The 18,504-nt window shown below is 36.9% G+C and overlaps 2 protein-coding genes across 3 annotated transcripts in view; one reads left to right on the top strand and one right to left on the bottom strand.

Moving 5' to 3' along the window:
• LOC148953474 (anoctamin-3-like) overlaps positions 1-18,504 on the bottom strand; it is a 433,736-nt gene that overhangs the window by 76,381 nt on the left and 338,851 nt on the right. The window lies entirely within an intron of this gene.
• The window catches only part of LOC148953475 (uncharacterized), a 38,151-nt gene continuing 22,990 nt past the window's right edge, over positions 3,344-18,504 (top strand). The window contains exon 1 of one of the 2 annotated variants that reach the window (XM_089088556.1): positions 3,344-3,477. Coding sequence is in view for 1 of the 2 variants with exons in the window: in XM_089088555.1 (XP_088944681.1) it covers positions 15,834-15,896 (63 nt within the window). In the remaining variant the exon portion in view is untranslated. Of the gene's footprint in view, positions 3,478-15,755; positions 15,897-18,504 lie in introns of those variants that run through there. The other variant, XM_089088555.1, reaches the window with a different exon arrangement.

Genomic DNA, 18,504 nt, shown 5'->3' with positions numbered 1-18,504 from the left:
AAAAAAATTATGTTAAGTCAACCCAGTGCCGTCCTGAAAAAATAGAAGTTTTCATCAAATATTGTTGGAGGGAAAATTGACCCCTTCTATCATTGAAGGTGGATTGATAGTTTGATTCTAGAACAGAATAATTAGATTATTACGAGTTAATGGCCGGAAATTGCAACTTAGCACCAATAAAATCAAAAGTAGGCCACTAACAATTTTTATCCCCCCCCCCTCCATCTCACCTTAGTAAGGGTGGGAATAGGCCATAGAACGGTAGATTTTTTTTTTATCCTAGTGTCAAGCTCAACAGCCTCAATAAGAATGAAGCGACCCCTGAATCAAGAAAACGTTATACAAACAAAAAGTTGGATTTAAATACAATGTCTCTCCTCACTTAAGGAAATGGGGTGCTAAATACTGAACTTCACAGGTTACGATATCATTTCAGTTTTTTGGACTTCAATTTGATGGAAACAATCCTATAGTCTGCGGAATATTACAGAAATTAATATTTTAGAATTTCATCCCCTTTCCCTATAACACATGGTACTTTTGCACAGGCAATTCTGACTAATTTCCGATATGATTTTTTCAATAATTTTTTCTTAGCATTTTTGTACCAACAGCACTTCTGCTGCTCAAATGTATTCTAGTTTAAAATTTTGAACATACTGGTGTAGGTGGGGAAAAAGGTTTTTTACTCTGCTGTGAAATGAAGGGATTTTACAAGTGTCGTCGTAATTAACCCCCTCCCTTCCCAGAAAAAAATAGATTATGCTGGTATCTTGTGTTATTTGGGATCCAGGCCCCATATTCAAAAATATTGAAAACCCAAAATTCTACTAGTGAGCACGGTTGCCATTCCAAGGGATTTATCACTAGTTCTAGTGATTTTTTATGTTGCCTAGTGATATTCTTCTAGTTAGTGATTTTTGTTCTAAAACTAGTGATTTTTCCTGATATAGCGTTTAGATGCATGATTCAATCGAATAAATCAAACAAGAAGATAATTAATAAAAAAAAACGCAAAATATTGTTCCTAATATGTTCCAGATTAGTATCTATGCAAATGCACTGCCATTGAAACTTGCGATTTACCACCATATGTCGATATCAGATATAGACCCCAGAGCGTTGTCATCAAGATAACAAGTGAAGCTAGTTAATCACAAAAATGCCAAAAATGTTCTATGCTTCCTATTTCACAACATTTACTCAGGTCAAATTTTGTCTCCAGATTTATGTTTTCTTTCTCTGTTATCTATCAGTTCTAAATTAGATTTTTCTTCTGTTAAAACCTTTGAAAGTGGAGTGAATGGTGGATATGAATACACCCTCTACATCTGCAAACACAACAGAAATGAGTCCCTTAAAAATATTAAAAAGGTATATATTAAATATGATTTTCTCAATGAAAAAAACAAATCATTGAAAAAGAAAATGGGACTTGGTGCTTTTTATAATATGATTTGTAATATAACTAGATATATTAAATTGATTGCAGTTTGGTGATTGAAGTCGGTTGGAAGTAAAGGGGAGGGGTGTCAACTCTGGGAGTTGTCAAATGATTTTAATCTTTATTTCTAATATCTAATCGAAATCCCAATAATTCTCAAAATTCTCTTATTTGTAACCTAATGAGCGCAGACAACGTTCTATTCTTTAAGGTTTTGGATTTTTATGCTAACATATCCATCAGTTTGCGGTAACAAACAGTAAGGATGGAGCACCAAGGCTACCGAAAGTAACCGAAACATTTAGAAACGGAATTTTGATATCAATCGATATATCATCGAATTAATATATTGAGTCCAAATATTTAAGATTCATTAAGCTTAGTTTTACCCATAAAAGGCTAAGAGACAGTGAATTTGCCTGATTTTTTAAAGAGGAAGGAAATGCCCGCTAAAAGTCTAAGAGGTTTTATTAAAATCAAACCATTAGATTCGGCGTATCAGAGAACCCTATTGTAGAGGTTTGAAGTCCCTTCCTCCAAAAGCGTTGAATTTTGTATTATTTGCCGGTAGAAAAATCAGAGATGGGTGTTAATTTGTTGTTTTTCCCAGGGGTTGATCGCATCAAACCAACGGTCATAGAACAGTGGAAGAGGGCTCATTTGAACGGAAATTAAAATTTCTGGTGTCCCTTTTATTTGACCAAAAAGATCCGACGAATACTAGCCCGCCTCCCATGTCCCTTTTTTTTCCAAAAAATTGTTGGATCAAAAGTTTGAGACAGCCATTTTGTTTAGCATAGTTGAAAGGTTCCAAAACTACAAATTTAGATTTAATATGACCCACGCAGCCCCCGAGGATATGTCTGGGGATGAAATTTTGCTAAGGATAGTAAAAATTAATGTACGATGTATGAAAACCAGTTTCATAGCCAGCAAGACAAATAACGGATGACATAATGCATTGAACTTGTATAACTTGGGCTATATATTTGCACAAAAGGAGGTAGGTTTAAGGTTAGGCTAGGTTACTTTACCTCCACCCTCCCATAATATACGCAAATATATAACCCAAGCTATATTATTATATAAACTAAAGTGTTATATTTTCATCATATTTGGGCATGTTTCATTAGGATTGACATTAACTTACTTTTTGGCTGTGTTCCGTATAATTGACAAAAACCTCTTTTTTTATTAAAGAAGCAATAAGGCCAATGCTTATCGGAATCTGTGAAGGGTGAAACACCTTTTCTCCATGAAAATATAAAAAGGCCATTTGCAAAATTGTCGCTGGTGTCCCAGCAATTATACAATTTCAGCAGGAGTAAAAAAAAATAGTTTCTGTATTTTTTGGGAAAAAAACTGGAGTTTTGGATCGACAAGGAAAAAATATTAAAAAGGAAAAGAGAATACTTCGCTTAGATCACCGATAACCAATTTTCACTGATTGGGGTATAAGCAAAAGGTTTCAATTTGGGAAAATACAGGTAGAAAGCAAGAATTTTGTTCTATTCTCTGCATACAGATTCAAAAAGCCATTTTTCAAAATTTCAAGGGTAATTTTCGCTTGAGAAAAACAAAACGTCAATCTAAAGGTATTTTTCCACATCTATAGCCATCAAAGGTATAGCCCTTCGTAGACGCGCCTCCATAGAACATGGTAAGGAAACGAAATAATTATTAATTACAATGATGAAGAGTATTATAATTCTAGTGATTTCTGGTGATTTATAGTTGATAATCTAGTGATTCATGTGCTGATTTAGTGATTTTTTTCAAGAATCTAGTGAGTTCATTCTTCACCGGGTGGCAACCCTGCTAGTGAGTACTAGGCTCCTCTTGGGTGTTTAATAGGTAAAAGGGTATAGAATTGTGAAAGCTCTACCCGTAGTACCGGTTTCAAGCGTCTTCATACTATCCTTGTTTATCGTTTATGTGTTGCCATTATTCACAGCTGTTTTGACGACATTTAGCTATAGTAAATTCTTTTCATTTGTATTCATGATTTTTAAGGAAACATAATTCATATATCCGTAAGTAAAATTTAACTTTAGCGTGTTTTACCTTAGCAGGGGACTTTATTACAAGTTTGGTTAAAGTAACCTAGATGATATCTAGAAATGGTATAGACAACAGAAAATTAGCAAGGGTAACCTCTTTATTCCATTTCATCATCTGCAACAAAAATTGTCACCCTGTAGCACCAATATTCAGGCTTGGTCAAGATGAAGCTAGACTAAAGATTAATTTTTACCGCACCCTCTCCCCCCCCCCTCCTAGACCTTCTAATATAATTTATCTGAGAGCTCATAGAAAGTTTTAAAATTTGGGCATAAAAATGCATTTTCGCAGCATCAGGCACCCCCCCCCCCTAAGTAAGTGCAATTATACGTCACTGTCAATAGTTTTATCAAACATCAAGTGAATCAACTTAAGCTAGTTAAATTAGGTTTGCTCAATATATATTTTCTCAGTAATTTGAAACTGTTTGACTGTCTCAAAATTTTCAAGTTTTTACCATCCAGTTTTGCGCCCAAATGCCAAAAACACCACTTGCTTGGTGAAAAAGAAGTTAGGCGCCACGCCACAATATTTTTTGGTAATTAAAAAAGGCACTGTTTTGTAAGGTTTCACACAAAGATTCTAAAAGGTCATCAAAGGTCACTGCCCTCTAGAGGGAGAAGGAGTGGAGGTGGGCATTTCGAAATACCTTCCCAGGACATATTTTAGTCTATAGACCCATCCCTGAAAGTTTTATTCTCATAAACTAACCCCTTTCCAAGATAGCAAAAAGTAGTTAAACTAGAATTTAACCTAAAGCATATGTGATCTTTCTTCTCTGAAAAATATGCAAATTGCCACTTTTGTAGGTAGGTGGTTGAAAACTCCGCAGCAGGATTCTTTGATGCATTGAATTTGATGGTTTAATAATCAAACAGTTCGTGGTAACGAACTGTAAGTAAGGAGCGACCCGTTTCAATAGTAACCGAAACTCTAAAAAACGGAATTTTGATACCAATAGATACATCAGAAGAATCAGATTTTTATGTTGATTTCAAATACATAAGTTTCATCAAATTTAGTTTAGCTAGTCAAAAGGTGCACACCTGTGAAAATTTGCATTATTGATGAAAAAAAGGAGAAATAGCCCCTAGAAGTTACGGAAACTTAATGGGAAATACACCATTGGATGCAGTGTCCCTGAAAACCCAACTATTGAGTTTTCAAACTCCTATCTGCAAATTGTGGAATTTTGTATTTTTTGCCAGAAGAAAGATCACGGATGAGTGTTTATTTTATTTTAGTTTTCCAGGGGTGATCGTATCGATCCAGTAGCCCTAGAATATTTTGAGAGGGCTTATTCGAACGGAAATTAAAAGTTCTATTGCCCTTTTTAAGTGACCAAAAAAATTGGAGGGCAACTTGGCCCCCCTCCAACGCTCAGTTTTTTCCCGAAGTCACCCAATCAAAATTTTTAGATAGCCATTTTGTTCAGCATAGTCTAAAATCTAATAAATATGTCTTTGAGGATGACTTAATCCCCCGTAGTTCCCGGGGAAGGGCTGCAAGTTATAAACTTTGCCCATTGTTTACATATAGTATTGGTTATTGGGAAGTATACAGGTGTTTTCAGGAGGAATTTTTTTCTAGTGGGGGGTCGGGGTCAGAGTAGGGTATACGGGGGAGGATCTTTCCATGGAGGATATTTCCTTGGGGGAAGGAACATTTCCATGAAGGGGGTGACATATTTCCAAGCATTATTTAAAAAACGATCAGAAATTAAATAAAAAACAAGTTTTTTTCAACTGAAAATAAGAAGTAACATTAAAACTTAAGAAGAACAGAAATTATTATGTATATGTGGGTGTTCGGCCCCTAATCAATACTTCGCTCTTTACGCTAAAGTTTTTTAGTAATTTCGAAAGAGCTATCTATTCTAATTAACCGGCCTTTGTGATTCAGGGGTTGCTGATTCGAACAAAATTCGAACTTTAGTGTAAAGAGCGTGGTGCAAACTCCTTAATATACGTAATTAAATCATACGAATATGGAAATTCGTTACGTAAGTTAATTCGTAAGTTACGTCAGAACAAAATTTCGAGAAAGCCAATTAGCCAAAAAAAGGAAAATTAATATGCGAATTTCGTTTTAATTATTCATGTACGGTGAGCTTAAATCAAAGCTGCGTTAATTCAAATACGTTCAGAAGTTAACTAAAAAATATTTTTTTTATTTACAACAATTAAAAACAATTTACAAGTTTTTTTAGTGTAAAGAGCGAGGCGTTGAGGAGGGGACAGCCCCTTTCATATACGGTTTAATTTCTGTTAGTTTTAAGTTTTAATGTCGCTCCTTACTTTCAGTTAAAAAAAACTTTTTTTTAGTTAATTTTCTTTAAGATCGCTTATGCTTTTGAGGGGTGTTTTGCCCCTTTTAAAATAGAGTAATTTTCTTGTCCCTAACTTTTGATGGGTAAATTTTACTTAGTGATGTTTACTTATTCATAATCATGGCAAAAAATTAATTTTTTTTATATACTGCAATCAATATTCCGTGTTTATAGTTCCAGTTCTTATTAGCTCATTACAAGGCCGTATCCAGGGGGGAGGGGGTTACCCGGTTTGAACCCCCGACCCCCCCCCCCCCGAAATTTTTGACCGAGTCGAAAATTAGTAAAACCTCAGAAAAATTAGTAAAATTAGTCGAAAACCGAGTCGAAAATTAGTAACCCCCCCCCCCCGAACCAAAATCCTGGATCCGCTCTTGGCTCATTACATGTTTTTTTTTTTGTCTTTTTTAACCTGCAATTTATCTCATAAAGGTTCGATGGGTATGTTATCCTTGTCATTTTTGAGGAGGTGTAAATAAAAGATTCAATGAGGTAAAATGTTTAAATGGCTGGGGCACGGGTAAATGGCGGGAGTATGCATGACTCTTATTGGACACATACTTGTTCGTTAGTTTTGGGAAAGGCATGCGTGCCTAGAGGGCATGTTGACCTAATTATCTTTATACAGTGATTCGAACCTAGGTTACCACAGTTACACTGATGAGACGTTACCGCTAGACAGCAAAGCCTTGTTTGGAAAAGTATTTTTTGGTAGTTTATTTTTGTTTTCATTGTCTCGTCTATTACATGCTAGAAATTAAAGCAATAAGATAACTTAGACGTTAAGTTTTAATACATTTCAAGGTGGCTTTTTAGCTCTTTTCAACTATAAACCTACGAAAAGCATGCTGGAAAGATCAATAGCTTTGAATTTAGCCTTTAAACATCTTTATGATATTGTAGCTGCCTGTTAGTTCCAATGGCATCGAATAGGAGGGGACATGGGTGCTTGTGCCAAGTAGTTTTTCCCACACTAAGAATTTTAAAAATACGTTTTTTCGAGTATTTTCATTGAAAAAAAAGCGATTTTTTGATATTTTCATCAAAAAACTTTAAAATATAACAGATTTACCCCCCTCTAGAGATTAAAAACACTTTGAGAGCGTTGTCTTGTCGATTTTTAAAAGCAAATGGCCCCTTAAACAAGAGAACTTAAACCAAATGAGCCCTCTTAGGGGGGGGGGCAAAATAGGATGATCCGAAAAATATTTCAGGGGGGTGCAAAATAGGTTGATCCGATAAATTTGCGTTATGAGCAATTTTAGTTAACGCAAACTTTAGTTCATTGAGTAAATTACACTACTTTAGACTACGCTAGGGGGAGGCCCCCCCCCTGGATCCGCCACTGCCTGCTACAGGTGACAAAAGACAAGACAAGAAGAAAGGAGGACACTTCAGTACTTCCCATTGAAAAAAGGGATTTTTCATGTTGGTCAAGGGGGAGGTAATTTACCTGTGTCTGGTTTACGGCTTTACGCGATGTCTATTCCAGGGGTGTACTTTTTATTTAGATCTGACGGGTTTTTAAGGGGTTTCATGCTTTTTCAAAATAACTGTAAATGTGTTGCCAACTCAAATTCTACTGTTAAAATCAATGAAAACAATAGTTGCCATTCCTGAATCAGCAACAAATGTAAATTTTTCCTCAAAAGGCAGTTTTTTTAAACGTATTTTTAAAGTTTTTATTGCAATGGGCTTTGTTTCGCTTGTAGCCCCCGCTATTAGGTTGCAGCCCCCGCTATTGCTTGACTCAATTAATGTGATTGACAGGCTTGAATAAAATTTGTTGCAGTACTTAATTATCGTTAATTAAATACATGTCAATATAATTATATATGGATAATTATGCATGTAAAATCCTTCAATAAATAATACATCCATAGATTAATTTTGAAAATGATTCAATGTATCAGCCTGTTAAGTTCTATAATATCAATCACCTTATCAAATACTTCAAGGTTCCCTATATTTTTAGAATTCTGAAAGGTAGCACTTTACTGAAAACACAAAACCCACGCAATAAAATGGGATTAGAAACAGAAAAAAAACTCAAGTGGCATGTAAAATATCGAAAATTAATTCATAAAGCTCCTAATAATATGTCAACAGCTGTGAAATCAATAAAATCTGCTGCACTTTTTTAATTCTCTAAGAAACTCAACAAAACCTAGCTCTCAGTAAAGCGCTACTTTTTTCAGAATTCTAAAAATATAGGCAAATATCACAAGCTAGTCTGTTTGTTACAGTTTTACAACAATATGTTGCATATAGCGCTGTTTCGGGGGGGGAGGAAAAGGAGTTTAGTTGCCCCCCCCCCCCCAAAAAAAAAATTAATTTCGAGAAAAATTAGTATATAGCCCATGCCCCTTGACTCTCTGGATGGAGACCCGTCTCCCCTTCCCCCCACAAAAAAATGTTGGAGCTACGCCCCTACATAAACTGCGCAACTTTAATTTTTGTTCTCCTAAGTTTGCTCTTTACTTGTATCAGAATAATTTTTTTCGAATTAGTAAGGAAATACGCGCAGGCCTACTATGATAGCACATCAACAAAGGCTCTCCGTTAATGTTCTAAAGCAATAATTAATGAACGGAAGAGTTATGCCAATTCACGAAAATAGGGGAGAGAAAAGTGTATATTTCAAAATCTTGGGGGGGGGGTTGTTTTTTAAATAAATCCTAAACGAGTATTTTTCAATTAAAATACCAAAAGTGGTGATTTTGAAATATAGGGGGACAAATCTCCCCTCAAATGGCACCTTTGTCATGGAAATATCTTTCAAATTTCCTATGAACAACCTTTCTGTACTTTAGCTACTAAGCAATATAATTCATTTTTGAACTAGTATGTTATCTTTGGGCTTACTTCCTCTCGCATTCAAGGTCATAAGGATAACCATTACTGTTTCCACTTCTCCCGATTATTCGGAGGATCAACCAAATTTCTAATCCATCTCCCGACAAAAATTAAAATACCGAATCTCCCGAAAATCTCCAGAAAACTCAATTTCCGTAAAATTTTACTTTGTTGTCATTCTTTGTTTCTTTTTTTTTTTACCTGACCGTTGTCTGTCTATTAGGGATTTTCCTTAACGTCCCAGGCAATTGAGGCAGCCTGTTTGAATTTATTGACATACGTATGAACATTGCCCATTATCCATTCTACAATGGTTACATTGATTTTCTGTTTTTGATCATTTAAACACCTTCAAGGTTGGTAATTAACTAATTATTTTCAATTCATAAGCTAACCACCAAGAAGATTGGCTTGTACCAAGAAGATGGGAACTAACACTATGTGGGCGAGGGGTTAACAACTGGGCATTTTGAGGGACACCTGGAGGCATGAGACACGGAGGCATGCCTCCGGAGGCATATTCCAAAGGGCGCAATATGTAAATATATACAGCTTGCTTGTTATTCGGTATCTGTCGAATATTTCAGCACCTTCAAAAGCGATCTTTTAAAACTTGGAAAAAGTCATTTGCGGGTTTATTTGGCAAGGAAAAGAACCCCCAAGACTGAAAACAACTGATATGTACCTAAAGAAGAAGAACGGAGGACTGCAGGTTGTTGATATCCATGCAAAAACTAGGTAATCCTACAATGACACCGATGGTGTCACTTTTTCCTATTACACATGCAGCGTTGCCACCAGCTCAAAAATAAAATTCCGATTTTTCTTCAAAAAAAAATCTCGAAATTTCAAAAAAATCCCGGAACACGGTTTTTAAGCTATACAACATAGGGCTGCGCGGTGATGACGTAAAAAGCAAGATGCGAAATTCAAAGTCCCGTGAAACGTGGTTTCTAGTTGTAACTAACAACTGATTGTCAATATTTCTAGTATTATTTCGACGTGAAAACGTTCTGGTGGATTCGTAGGATTTACGACAAATATTTTAGGCCAAAACAATTCGCCAAAGTTCCGAAAAAACGTGTCTACGCATCCACGTTTCATCGTTATTTGAATTTCCCGCCCAAGAATTGACGTCACGCTTCGTAGCCCTATTCAATATGGCTTGGCCAGCGGTAAAAGTTGCCTTTTATCACGTCTTCACACGCCCCCTTTCCCTTTTATCATACCTGCTTTTCTGTTTAGTGGCTGTGCCAAGACGCACCCTTGGATCTCGGATTCTTAATTGTACTAAAAAAAAGGAATCTGCTGCTTTGACACGAAAGAATCCGGAAGAAACACAAAGTAAAGCAACCAACTAAAAAAAATAACTAGTTTCTCAGATATTTATTGGTACGTTTCAGTAACCATCTCGATGATCACAGCTCAAATGACAAACCTAAGAAACTGGACAAATGAGCTTCAGTAAATCAAACTAAGCTTGGTTAGCACAAGTATAAACACTAAGTCTTCTACTACTAAGTCTTTTACTGAGCATAACAAGTTTTCCGATGGTGTTCATCGGTTCCGCTGCCCTAAATCTCGGAATGCATTCGAAACTCATAAAATTATATCAAGAACTCAAGCGAATGGGGACGAGGGGCACACGCACTTGAGCTGGAAGGACCAGCCCCGCCGTGGGTGGCCACCTCGTCCGTAGGAGACATGGTTCAAGATTCTGTTCAGTTCTGTGCCCTCATGCACGTCGGTATTATGGTTATTTTTGGTTTTTTGTGGATGGGTTGGTTGTATTTTTTTTTTTTTTTTTTTTGATTAAGGTTGGTCGTAAAAAGGGCTGAAAAAAAAATAAAAAAAAGAAGGAAAAAAAGTGCCACCGCAAGAATGGGTTTCTTGTGGACAGAGGACGCCCAGTCTACGGGAGAGCAAATAGTTTTTTTTGTGTTAAAAAATTTTAAAGTTGTAAGAGTAAGCCTTTTGGAAGACCACCTTTAAAATTCGAATTCGTATTAGTGAAAATTGAAGGATATGAATTTTAAGAAATTGAAGTAAAAATGCCACCGGAAAAGCGTCTCCTAGAGGGGGAAGGACACCCTGGAACGGGGGGAGCGATAGATATTTGGCAAGAAAAAATTAAAATGGTAGTGTGCCTTCATGTCCACTAATACATTGAATGGTATATAATATTTTTTTTTTTTTTTTGAAGTTTAGGTGATATGATAATGTATAAAGTTGTAATATTTATATGTTTTTGTATTAAAATATCACCGAGTGGAGAGGAGGAGGGGAGAGGAAAAAAATAGCAACTACCTCTGAAAAATGTGAAACAAAATTCCTTCTGTTGACACACAGAACATGGCGATGGTGGTGGTTATGGTCTTGAGGTCAGTTTTGGGTTTAGGTGCCATTTTTAACATGATGATTGTGATGCTGACGAGACATCAAAAAAGAGGAACCCTTTCTTCTGGATAAATGAATTCAGGTTTGTGAAGACGTCTGAGTCAAAGCCAAAGACAATGTTGGTGCCGATTTCCATAGAAACGGGTTCTGCTGAATGCATGATATGCAAGCTGGAGTCACAGTAACCCTGGTCTACCAATGCGGCAGTTAATGTGAGATCAGCATTCAGCCGAAACCACTGACACAGAATTCCTATGCCGTCAGGGAACGGCATTGCCATATTCTGCGTGTCAACAGAGTGGCATCTTCACCCAGACAAGTAGTCAAACTGTATGACCCGCCCAACTAATACTCTCTTTCCCCTGCCAACCGGTCTGTAAACGCACCATTCACCGATACGCAATTCCGATTTCACACCGAACTCTGCATTGGTTTGTGGCGACTCACGTAGTCCTTCTCGTCGGCCCTGGACCATCACCCGTTTTAATCGGTCACTACTCTGCTTCTCAGAGCTTTCCCTCAGATGCCACAACAGCGTGAATTTTTTTATTGGTGTTATGGAGCCGTCAGAAGTCTTGACAAGACAAAACCTAGAATTCTTCATGTTCGTCACAGGCTCACTAACCCAATTTTTCTCAACCTGGTGTTTCACACAGTGAGCAATCACTGGCAAATCTTCAAAGATGCCGTCACTTTCCGAGCCTGATTTAGTGTCAGTCGCGGAAGCCTTTTCCTGCTTATCGGACAGAGTATTTTCCTCTGAGTCATCTTCTGAGTCACTGTCGTGAAGTACAGAAAGACGAACATTCGGTACTCAGTGAACGGAAGCAGAAAATACGTCGTCGGGTATCATGGCTTTCATTATTCACTGGCTTTTAATACGAGCTCACCCTAGCTCGAGCTTGATTTCATCTTCCCCGGGCAAAGAAAAATCGGAACTGACAGACGCAACACCAATGGATCTAACTCGCTTGGCCTTGGGCAAGGCCAACTATTCATTAGAATATTGAGCTTCAAAATCCGTTATACTTTCATATCGACGAATTCGATGTAGAAGTTGGAGGAACGAAATTTTTTTACAGTACTGTAAGTGCTGGTTTGAGACTACATCTTCCTAAAAAAATCTTCACACGGTTGGCTACTCATGTCGGAGAGTTTGAAAAGACGTTCGAGCCCAAGCCGTTTGAATCGACGAATGAGAAGCACTAGGGAATGCATATTTATCTCTAGGCAATGGTAAAGGTTTGTGGTGATAAAATTCTCGTTCAAAGCATAATGTCCACTTTTTAGGAGCCAGGATCACCAATGTCGAACGCAGTAAACAACACGACCAAGTAAAGATAACCTCTCAAGAGGAGAAACTTTGCCGTCGTAAAAAAATGTGCCGTACGCTTTCCATAAGCCAAAGATAAAACTGTGTTCCTTCGCTTCCAGGAACACGCTGTTTCAGGTGTGCCAGAGGCATGGAGGCACAGCCGGAGGCACGAAGGAAGGGACACCTGCGACAGTCAGTTATTAGCCCCTCGTATGTGGGTCCAGCTGATTCAGTAATTTCAAACTGATCCAAAGTTACTACAAATTTAAAGAAATAAGACAAAAATTAGACTTTGTCTGCAGTTACTCTGTAGGGGTTTGAGGGGGTTTGCATCAAATGATCCAGTACAAGATACAGAGACGAAAATTGCAGCATTTTGATGGTTGACAAGTTAGTCCCATTCCTGAAAAATATGCCGCATAAGGATGTTACTCATAAAGTAAGATTAGGTAAGTAGAAAGTGACAAATATAGTCCGCCAGGGCCTATCAGTGTATTATAAAACATAAAATCGCGAAGAAAGGATGAAAACGAGGACAATTAACAGCCAGTGAAAAAAATTAGAAATTAGTTTCATTGAACCCGAAAAAGCTAAGTCACTAAACCACCCACCCGTGGTCCATATTTAGGATGCTACTCGTGGCCAGGGTGGTCGAGAAGTGCCATTGACAAAGAGTGGCGGGAACATTCCGATACCGCCAATGATGATGAAACAGTAACTCTGACAGCCGTGGATTATTGGAAATTGGCTTTGAGTACGAGGGACCAACGTGGAAATCAAACTTAGCAAAGTTTGTACATTACTTGTTTTCATTGCCATTTTAGAACTTAGCTTCAGAAAGACTACTCAAGGAAGTTAAGACAGACAGAAGGAATCGTTTGGTAATAGTAACTTTGGCTTCCGCAATTCAGATGAAACTTGGAATAAAACGAGCCGGAGTTACACCAGACACACTGACGGATGACCAGCCCCTCAGAGTGAGGCTAAAAGGAGTAGTAGCGTCTGCCAGCACAGCTGAGCTACTGCATAATCAGAGTGGGCTGCTCATATAAAAAGCCATGCGATAGACACAGATTATGAATTTAATGCGGTATATGTATATGAAAGTTTTGCTAATTTTTATACTTTTTTCAGTAATATGAATACTAATGAGCTGTGACTTTGCTTTTTCTCTTTATTATTTGTGAATAACTCTGGTTATGGTGGTTTAAAAAAAATTACCCACTTAACTCAGACTCAATGGTTAAAGGCCTGGTGTCCGTAATTCGTCCAGATTTTATGTCCTCATCCTGAACTTAGCGGGCTGTAGTATGGAGCCTGAAAGGGTGAGAAAAGTAGGGGTCGATGAAGAAAAATGTCTTAATTAAACAGCTTTATAGTCTGAATGAAATATGGCTGCACTTAGTTTCAAAATTAAATACATTTCAAGTTTCTAGCTGCTTCCTTTTGTCATGTTTGACAAAGTTGATGGACGAATTTCCTTTCCGGAATTGCAGCTGGCTCCAGTAAATCTGCACTCTAAACTTTTAGAATGTGGTACTTTATTCGCAAATCGCTTGAACATCTCCAAAAACTTAATACAAAATAAAAAAAATCTTACTGAAAATTCTACCGAATCCTGAGACCCATCTCCCAATTTTCTCCCGAATCCTGGGAGACATCTCTCGATTTTCTCTCGAAAATTGTCAAGATTTCACAGATTGTTTGAAAAGGTAACTGGAAACACTGCATTACCCAGGAAATTTTCACTGACTTAGCATAGATGCAATATGTACTTCGTCAAAAACAATCTTATTTGCGGGGTGAGATAGCTGGGACTGATAATAGACAGTGGCACATATTTGTGGATTTAATAAAAATATACCTACAGCGTAGATTTCAACTAAGCCTAAGCTAATCAAGCAGTTCGTAACTGTAAGTAAGGAACGACGCGGCTCAATAGTAACCGGAACTCTAAAAAACGATTTTTTGATACCGATAGATACACCAAAAGAATCAGTCTATTACGCTGATTCCAAATACAAAAATTTCAATATGTTTAGTGGTACACATCAAAGGCTACGAGCCTGAGAAAATTTGCCTGGTTTTTTAAAAAGGTGAAAAACACACCCTAAAAGTCAAAGAATGTTGATGAAAATCATACCATTAGATTCAGTGTATCAGAGAACCTTAATTCAGAGGTTTCAACCTCCTATCTAGAAAAATGTGGGATTTTCTTTTTTTGCCTGAAGAAAGATCACGGAATTCTTTCTATATGTCTTGTTTTCTCTTTTCCGTCTCAATTTACGCGTGGAGTTATTAAGGGTAATTGTCCTGGGTGAATTTTCACCGGGATTTAATTGTCTAGAGGATATTTCTGTGTGGGGGGGATTCCTCCGCGGAGGTGGGGCCAAATTTCCTGGCAATATTTAAAACAAGATCAGAAATTAGATAAGAAAAAAAACAAGTTTTTCAACTGAAAGTAAGGAGCCTCATTAAAACTTAAAACAATCAGAATTTATTACGTATATGAAGAAGGTTGCCCCCTCCTCAATACCTCGCTCTTTACCCTAAAATTGGAGTTTTATCCCAACTCTTTAAGAACGACTCGTTAAACACAAGGCATGTTTAATTAGAACCTTCATAAACTTTTGTTTTAAGTAATAAAAACTTTGGCCTAAAGAGCGAGATGTTGAGGAGGGGGCAGCACCCCTTCAGATATGTAATAATTTCTCTTCGTTTTAAGTTTTAATGTTGCTCCTTACTTTCAGTTAAAAACAACTTTTTTTATTTAATTTTCTTCAAATACTGACAGGTATAAACCAGTTATTGTCTGATCTGTAGATCCAAATTGTCGAGCGTGTACAGTATAACACACAAGTACCGAAGGTTTTTTATTGAATAAACTTAGAAAAGCAACTGGAATACTGAGCGTTGGCTCATAGGAATATGAATTATCGTTTAGGAATTAGCATCTCTTTTTGAAAATATAGGGAACTTCTTTTTTTTTGGAAAAAAATATTGAGATTTTTTCGAAAAAATATTGAATTTCCACTATTTTGTGGTATATTATACCAACAGGCGAGTTGTTATCATTTGAGTTACTATTCAACCACAAAATTTTTATCGCTAATTGAAAATTGTCCAAGAGTGTGCATTCTCCATGTCCGGATTCTATGTGTCTAGCTAGAATATTGGTTACAGTTTGGAAGTGCGTGGAAAAAAATATTGTTCTTGTGTGCTTCCTTTGGGATAAGACACTCTTATATACAATTAGTATCATGTGGACTGAATCGTTCAGAAGCAGAATCGATTAACTGCGATTACTAAAAGTTTGGACAAATTCCTGAAAATGACAAATTTTGCAGAAGCCGTTTATTGCAGAAGCCGACTTTACTTACTGCATAATAAAATTTATGGAGTTTTTGTGATGGCTAAGGCATGTTTTGTGGATGAATGATGACAGACTGCCAAAAATTGTTTTCTTCTGCCATCAATTTAGAGCCAAACGAAAAGTAGGTTGTCCTCAAAGGGGGATGGAAAGATGTCATAGAGAAGTATTTTAAGTACATTGGAACTTCTTGGGAGGGGTAAAGGTACTTGTCTGTTAAGCAAAACACACTCAAGTGTTACGCTCTGTAAGATCTGCTGAATCTGCGAAGAACTGGTTTACTGTCTGTATTGACAACTAGATTTGGCTCAGTGAAAAACTTAGATGTAGATACATTTTAATGAAATATTTAGTTAATATTTTGGTCAGGCTAGGTATTTTATATATTGCAATCTGGGCGGCCTGTTTTACAAAATTGTTTTCTTAGTTTCCATAATTTAGTTAATAAATTAACATATTTTGGTACTTATGCATTATATATAACGCACGAAAGAAGTCAAGTTTGGTTAATGCTAATGGAATAAAAAAATAGGATGAATATATAATAGTTTGGAAAAAAAATTGCGCTGTATATTTTAACATTAGGGGGGGGGGGGGTGTGAAGCATAGCATATATTAAATACGTAACCTAACCTAGGTACCTTCCCCTCCCCCCTAAACCCCAAAAAACAATCGTTAAAATATTTTAAACTCATTGAGAAACCACGAATTGTCATCAATTTATCTAAACAAATACCCGTTTGTCTGCTTTCGTGTCTAGTTTCCTTGTACAGTCTATAAAGCTGTGTTACATATAATGCATAAGTACCTATATTTTATCATATTTTGATATGTTTCTTAAGGATTAATCATTAAGCAAACCGGTTTTTGGTTTACAGAGCGTAATTCTTCAGTGTGTTTCGTTTAACAGACAAGTACCGGAATAAAGAGTGAGCCTTTAGATGCACTGGGGGAAGAAGAGCGTACGCAGTTGTGTTGGCCTCAGGTGGCTTGGTGCTACTGTGTGTTGTCAGTAGTAGCAGTATTATATAAAGTGTATTGTAACGTATTTTTGACGAGTAAAAGCATAAACCTGAGAAAAAACGGTACTTTCCCATTATATGGGCACTTCTAAAAAGTCAAGTTTGGTTAATGCTAATGAAATAAAATAGGATGAATATATAATAGTTTATAACCAAATTTGGGCTATATATTTGCACATCAGGAGGAGTGGGGGGTAAAGCTTTGCATATATTAAATACGTAACCTAACCTAGGTCCCTTCCCCCCCCCCCTAAACCCCAAAAAACAACAGTTTAAATATCGTATACGCAATGAAAACCACGCTATGGATTGCATTACTCTGAAGCCGTCTATTGGATTAACCCGTCAAAAACCGGTTTTATCGTGACTGGTTTCCTTGTAGGTGCCCATATAATGGGAAAGTACCGAAAAAACTAACAATTTTATAGGTGGATGAGAGTTACACTTAATAAAAAACTTTAAGAAAAACTTCATTTTACGTAGAACACTATGTCTAATAAGTATCAGGGGAAATGGATAATTTAAAGCCAAATCGAGGAACTGCGAATTTTAAATTCTCGAATAAATTCCAAAAATTAAAATAAAAACATCAACGTAATTTATAGCATTAGGCCTACAGCTTGAGTTGCCAGCAACTTGTGGACTCGGTTAAACTGGCCTATGAACGGTTCACATTTTCTTTTTCCTCGGTGAAATTAAGACTTCCAATTTAATAATCCGGTCACTCTTTTGAGATGACCCAAACGTGCCAACAGCTCAAATGGCCTTTGTTAAATTGTGGGCTTGCAATAGGCCAATTTAGCCAAAGTCCATCCTGTGGGATTTGTTAAAATGGCCTCTAAATAATATAACTTTGATTCAACCGCAGTTTCTTAGGTAAAATCGAAGTTTCAAGTTTATGATGCAGTCACTCTTTGACGATGACCCGAATGGGCCAAAATTGGCCACTGAACTCCTTAAATTTCCCTTATCATTATTTACTCGATGTAATCGACATTTCAGGTGTATAACCCGACCACTCTTTTTCAATGGCCCAGATAAGCCAACAGCTTGTGAACTGAGGCAAATTGGCCTTGTTGCAATTTCCTCAATGTAATCAGAATTTTCAATCTTATAATCCGGTCACTTTGTTCTGATGACCAAGATGGGCCAATAGTTGCGGCCAACGGCTTGTGGACTTGGTCAAATTGGCTTCTAAACAGCTAAAATTTGCCTTTGTTACGCTTTTCTTATTGTAGTGAAAATTTCCAAGGTTATTATCTGGTCACTATTTTAGGATGGCCCAAATGGGTCAAGAGCTTGGACATGGTCAAGTTGGCCTCTAAACAGCTTAAATTTGCCTTGTCGCAATTTCCTTGGTGAAATCAAACTTTCAAGTTTATAACCCGGTCGCTCTTTTGCGACGACGCTGTTCGTTTATAGGTTAGTAGATATTTGATGAGGAAACTTTGCAAGCAACATCTTCTATCCTTGTAATTTGAATTTGTAGGAAGTTTGAGTCAATTAATTGTATTTGTTTAGGGAAAAGTAAATCGCAACATATTTATTACCTTGTCAAAAAAAGTTGGGTACTTGGGCACTATGAAGGCCTTTAAAAGGAAACCAGTCACGAAAAACCCGTTTTTGACGGGTTAACCGCTATAGAGTAATACAATGATAGCGTGGTGTTCATTGCGTATATCATATTTAAACTTTTGTTTTTTGAGGTTT

The sequence above is a fragment of the Artemia sp. Qi Xiang Cuo genome, chromosome 4, assembly GCF_049724085.1.
Source record: "Artemia sp. Qi Xiang Cuo chromosome 4, ASM4972408v1, whole genome shotgun sequence".
NCBI classification, from domain to species: domain Eukaryota; kingdom Metazoa; phylum Arthropoda; class Branchiopoda; order Anostraca; family Artemiidae; genus Artemia; species Artemia sp. Qi Xiang Cuo.
This window is presented reverse-complemented; position numbering and strand designations above follow the sequence as displayed.